The sequence below is a fragment of the Cajanus cajan genome, chromosome 1, assembly GCF_000230855.2.
Source record: "Cajanus cajan strain Asha chromosome 1, NIPB_CcT2T_4, whole genome shotgun sequence".
Lineage (NCBI taxonomy): Eukaryota > Viridiplantae > Streptophyta > Magnoliopsida > Fabales > Fabaceae > Cajanus > Cajanus cajan.
The window spans coordinates 33255973-33262338 of NC_138517.1; the positions used below are offsets into that span (position 1 = coordinate 33255973).

The window sequence follows — 6366 nt, forward strand, 5'->3', positions numbered from 1 at the left end:
TCATTTTGGTCTTATTTGCAATTTTATTGAACGTTTCCAAGTGTTTTAACTGGGTCATTTTTAATTATTTTTTTTTCTCTTCACATTTTGGATAAAAAAGTAATGAGATATATAAAGTAACAATTAAAAAATATTAAATAAAATAAACAATTAACAATTAAAAAAATAAATATTTTTATCTTTTAATAATAATAATATTAAAAATTATATAAAATAAATATAAATAGGCATAAAAAATTAGAAATATAATAATTTATTTATTTTTTTATCATTATTTGATAATTTCAATAAAACCAACCCGATCTTAATTAAATTAGTTTGATTTAAATTAATTAAAATAAACTAAATTTAATTGGTTTAAATTTAAATTTACTCTAAATTAGTATAACCTAACTCATAAACAACCTGGTACACATTTTATCCGGTATATTTCTTTGGGATTTTCACACATCTACATGTATCTTTTGAAACTTTCTCTTGAAAGTAATATTGCATGAAAAGTAATGTACATTTAATATGAAGCAGGTATACTCGCATGACAGGATTCTACACAGACTTCTAGAGGCCGGTTTGAAGATCCAATTACAATCAGAATTGCCTCACATGCTTTCACAAAACCTTTTCATCAACCTGAGATAACTTTCATTTTTGAATGGCTATGAAATTTGCTTTTCCTGATACAACCTGCAGAAATCGAATCTTGCTCTTTTTGATTTTACTGTCATGGATCCTTTATATTAATTGAAATTATGTTCATCTGACATATATGTCCTCTCATATCACATTATCCCTTATCTCTCTTTTTGGAGAAACACTCAGCTTCAATTCTTATATAATCTTCAAATATTTTGTTTCATAGTAACATGCTGCATCTCCTGATACTTGACATGGCCGGATATAGAGTTACTTAAATTATCAGTTGTAGTGCATGCACATATTGATTCTAGTATAATTCCATCATAAAAATTATTTTTCAAAATTTAAGTATTATATCTTTTTTGGACTGTAGGCAAAGAAACATATTACATATTGATAAATACTACTCATGATTACTTTTAATTGCTGTTTAAGGTTGTTATACATAAATTAAGGAGTGTATTAAACATTTTTATTTCTTATAAAATGCTTTTGATCTTTATTATTATATCTCTTTTCTTTTTGCTTTATAATAAAAGTTTAATAAAATATAAGAATATAATTGATAAAAATTTAATTAATATTGTCTTAACTTTTAAAAATGATTGATAAATACAAACAAATTTTTTATTAAAAACATATTGATAAAAAAAATAGAAGGAGTAACATATAATTTTATCTAATCATTAGTCTATCTTGACCATAAAATAAAAGAAATAGTTAATCCGAACTTTTTCTATTAAACAAAATCTTTTGCAATGAGTATATATGATTTTATCAAATTTATTGATAGGATCAGAGCAGAGAAACTTAAAAGAAATAAATCAAATGATTAAAAGTTTATAGGTTAGTCTTAATATTTAAATATTATATAATTTTTATTTTTATATCATAAAATGGAACTTGTAAAATTGTTATTCAATTATTATTAACTATAAGATAACATTAATTGTGTTGTAATTGATAATATATATATAAAATAATGAATTTAGTATTATTTTTTTTACACGTTATTTCTTATGCTATCATATTAATGATAAACAACATCATTATATATAACTAATAAAAAATTTGATTTTTGTCAAGAGTTCGTATATTTGATAGTTAACATAAAAGAGTTGTTGTAAATGCTATTTCTTTATCTTGAGTCAAGACTACTAATATTAATAAGAATGCTGACAAAGTCTGAATCAGGATTACAATTATCTAGGAGGTTTCTAGGGACATAAAAGCTGCATATCCCAAACAAGAATCTTCACTGTCATGATTGAGAACCTCATTAGGTCAATATATGAAATTGAGAACTTCAAATATAACAGTGTGGGGAAGGAGGGAGGCACAAAAGAAAATAATTAAAAAAAGAAAAAAACACATCTAGTTATGTTGTTTTCTCCTGAAGATCTTCCAGCCTGCCATAACCCCTTATGTTACTTTGTATAATAACTGTTATAAAAATAAATTAAAATATATATATATATATATAATATAATAAATAAAATTCGAGCTTTAATTAACAACTACACCTATGAAGACAAAATAAAGCAATGCAAAGTACAACATATAATCATTTGGAATCTTAATGAATTTATTGAGATTATCGGATACTCAAGATAATGAGCAAGAAGACACTAGTATTCCGTGTTCGTCTTCTTGTTCAAATCCAACATAATTGATTGATAAATTAAATCATCCACGCCTATCTCTTTATTGTCCCATTTATCAGTTTTCCAATCTAACTTGACCATCTAGCACAACACTAAGCATTGGTCTCTCATATAATCATGATTTTACAACCAATTTCATAAATCTAAGAAACATAATGATCCGAGGGAAAATCACGACGTAGGCCATAAGATAAAGCCATGAGCAAGATTGCAGCCTCCTTCTCATCCTGAGGGAAAACTTGTTGTAGATCCAAGTTCTTACTCAAGCTTATTGTCAAATCTTCATAATTTTCAAACCTCTTTCTATACTTGTCTCCAAGTTTTCTCTTCTTTTTCAATTGTGGGGCACACTCCGCTTTGGACTTCATCCTTTTCTTGTGCAACTTCTTTCCCTTCTTCACTTGAGATTTGTCGGGCTCCACAAGACTTGTTCCATTTGCTGATGCAGCTGCAGCAATGGCTCGTCTTGCCTTCCTTTGTCGAATCCCACAAGCATTGCAAAGGGACTGTACACGAAAATTAAATTTCAACTTCATTTAGCTAGTTTAAGAACTCAATTGTTTGATTCAAAATATTCTGCTTGCATTCTAATTAAATTAGTATAGTTACTAAGCCATAAAATTAATGAATTTATGTAATTGCTTTGTTGTAGATCGGTGTTGTTATAGAACTTAATCATGAGTAGAATAAAATAAAAATTTATAGCTAACTATTATTCATGATAAAAGAATATATTTAAGGTTGAAACCACAAAAAAGAGAAAAAAAAAATATATATATATATACCTTTGGACCATTGGGTCCGGTCCTCCAGAGAGGGGTCTCAGTGGTGTGACAATCAGCACAAACCCTAACAGTGATATTACTATGATTTGAAGAAGAACTGTAGTTAATATTATCAGGTCCTTGAGGTGATAGTGGTGAGTTTTTCTCTTCACACTTGATCTGCTTAGAGTTAGAGACACTTTTTATATCAGACACCATCATCTTCCGCATCATTCTGATCTTTGAAGGCATCCATTTCCTTGAACTATCTTCACCTTGAAGATTTTCACACCTATCTTTTTTCTTCCATACCCTTTGTTTGAGATCACTTCTATTTTCATCATTTTTCTCTATCGGATGATCCCATGATCCACCAGAAGGATCAATCTTCTCAGCCTACAATCACATGATTAAATTCATCAAGACAAAAATAATTAACTACTTACTAAAAAATAGTTAAGATCATAACATGATCATGTTTTATTATCTTATTTCATCTATCTGAAATATGTTTAAATACGAGTAAATAATACTTTTAAGAATTTTTATTACTAGAAATAAAAAATTCTTTTAATAGAAGATCTCTCAAAAAACATTTATAAATTTGTATGTAAATAAACTCCTAATTTAATAAAGGAAAAATACAAGACAAAAAAAATTATAATAAAAAAATTAGTACTTAACTTTGACATAAAGGATAATATGAGTTAAAAAAATGATATATATACATCACCTCTTCATCACTTTGTAAGTGCTTTGATTTCTCATGGTAAGATCCTCCTTGATCTTGATCTTGGTTGAAGAGTATAGAATAAGGTAGAGAAGATGATGATGAGGCTTGATGGTTTGTACCGAAAAGCTGGTGAGTGTGATCATCATTAAGATCCATGGGCATAAGAGAAGACACTGAATAACTATAAGTTAGTATCAAGTACTCATACACAAAAAATGCACACAAACCAAGCCAAAAGAGAGAGAAAAAGAAGGGTCTGGTGTAGATCAGTGTATCTGCAACGAACTACCTTTTGTCCAGTTTATAATAAAATAAAAGGGTCGGGAGGAGGAAGATTAGCAGAAAGAGAAGAAATAAAAGGCTAAAAGGTTTTGATTCTGAACATTTCTAGTACACGAGCAAGCCATGGTAAAACTGATTTAAACAGAAGATAGATAAATTACAGCCTAGCACTGCCTCAAGAGCTATCACTATAAGACATTCACGTGACTTGGAACGTTTAAATGAGACAAATAAAAAAGACAAACCTATTGAGGAGAGTATGGAGTGCTACTACGCTGACCCCATACGTATGACAAAAACCCTAATTGCAGAATTTCCTTTTTACCACTGCATATTGTGCACATCACTGCCTAACTCTGACTAGATGAAACTTGAAACCTATAATTTGATAGTAGCCACACATGATAGAGATAATGTACCCACACATCACAAGCTAATAATTTGGTAACAGGAATAATCTTGTGGGTCAAATGCATTTCCCCGCCAAACATAAGTTTATGTTGTAAGAATAGGACACAGGTGCGAAATTGTTCTTATTTAAAAATTGTTTTGAGTACATGTCTGTATTGATTTTAATGAAACATTTTCTCTTATAACTAGACTTGAGAGGCCTTTATAATTTTATTTTCATCCAATACATGTTAATAATGATATAAAACTCTACCAAATAATTATAAAGGATATTTTTCTTAATGACATAATAACATAAGAAATTTATGTTAAACAACGTATTAATTTTAAAAGTATGGACTATCTGAATATATTTTTAAGTTAAAAAAACTTTATATGATTTAAAACAAACTCTTACAGTTTAGTATGAAAAATTAAGTTTAACTTTTAAGCAAAATGATTTTTCAAGAAGGAAAATGTACATCACACTCTTTATAAAGGATATAAAGTCATATATTTATCAATAAATTTGTGTTGATGACATTAATGTTGTACTATAGATGACCCTATACAAATGATTTTCTAAATTAATGTAGGATGCATGAGTTTGAAATGAACATGATAAGATAGTTGAAATTCTGTTTTGGGCTTCAGATAAATCAAACAATATATGTATGGAATCTATCCATCAAACAAAGTATCGCAAGGGACTTCTCAACAAGTTCAAGAAGAATCATTACAAAACCATAAATACCGCTATCAATGTTTGGATTGGTTAACGATGTTAACAAAAAGGTACACTAAATAGTTTATAGAAGTATGATTGGAACACTATTATATTTGATGATGTTTAGTCTTAATACTATGATTAGTCTTTGTCATTGCAAATTTTAAATTTGATCCTAGAAAAATACACTTAACTATTGTTAAGAGAATTTTTAGGCAACGATCTTAAAGGTACTATTAATCTATGCTTGATGTTTAAGAAATTCAAATAACACATTAATTATCTATTGTGATGTTGATTATGCTGGAAATAAACTTGAAAGGATGAACATTAGTGGACATCATTCTTCAACAAAAGTGTTTTTAAACTGTTTTATTTTTAAAACTACAACTTTTTAGATAATTTTTCTTAATTTCTTATCTATTTGGATCTATCATTTTTGTTTTATTTATAAATCAAATTAAGCATTTTTAAAAATGATCAATAATTAAAAATAACCTTGTATCACAATTTAAATTATTTATCATAAATTTAAATACTAATTTATTACAAAATTTAATTATAATATGATTTATATATATAAAATTATTTATTAATTATAAATATATGAGAAACTTAAAAACATAACATCGTCTCATGCAAACAAAACTTGAATATACATACACATCAAATGTATAGAGGGAATACATGGAAATACATTAAAGAAGCAACAATTCTCTAGACATCAACTAAAAACATAAATACTCTTATGTGGTTATAACACTCTTAAATATAAACAATATATACAACAAAAAGGAAAACTCCTAAATTGGTTTAAAAGTCTATACATAGTAGTGAAAAACAGGCTACAACATTAGGGCTATTAAATCGATTGAAATGCAATAGATTTAATAAATGACGCAACGACATTTTTGAAATTATATCAACGTACATTTTTAAAAATTGATTGAGTAACCATCGATTTAATAGAGTATATTCAAAATTAGTTATTTTTGAACTGATTTAGTAGAGTATATTCAAAATGCATTAAACTTTTAATCAATTTTGAATATACTCTATTACATCGATTAAAAAATAACCGATTTTGAATGTAGTGTTTCAGTTTTTAACCCTTCATTCAAACACAATAGTCGCACAACACTCATTTTCATATTTATCGCATTCGTTGCA

At 27.3% G+C, this 6366-nt stretch overlaps 1 protein-coding gene across 3 annotated transcripts; it reads right to left on the reverse strand.

Moving 5' to 3' along the window:
- Positions 1 to 2197: 2197 nt before the first annotated feature.
- Positions 2198 to 4443, reverse strand: LOC109806482 (uncharacterized). Of its 3 annotated transcripts, none has more exons than XM_020368902.3 (4): positions 4325 to 4443; positions 3798 to 3970; positions 3086 to 3460; positions 2198 to 2806 (listed from the first exon to the last, which is right to left on the reverse strand). In XM_020368902.3, the coding sequence occupies exons 2-4, from the start codon at positions 3957 to 3959 to the stop codon at positions 2444 to 2446; spliced, it is 900 nt and encodes a 299-aa protein (XP_020224491.1). In that variant the 5' UTR covers positions 3960 to 3970; positions 4325 to 4443; the 3' UTR covers positions 2198 to 2443. The 3 variants fall into 3 exon arrangements, with proteins under 3 accessions (XP_020224491.1, XP_020224492.1, XP_029128640.1); XM_020368903.3 differs by lacking the exon at positions 4325 to 4443 and adding an exon at positions 4087 to 4258; XM_029272807.2 differs by lacking the exon at positions 4325 to 4443 and having other exon boundaries at positions 3798 to 4257.
- Between the last annotated feature and the right edge of the window lie 1923 nt (positions 4444 to 6366).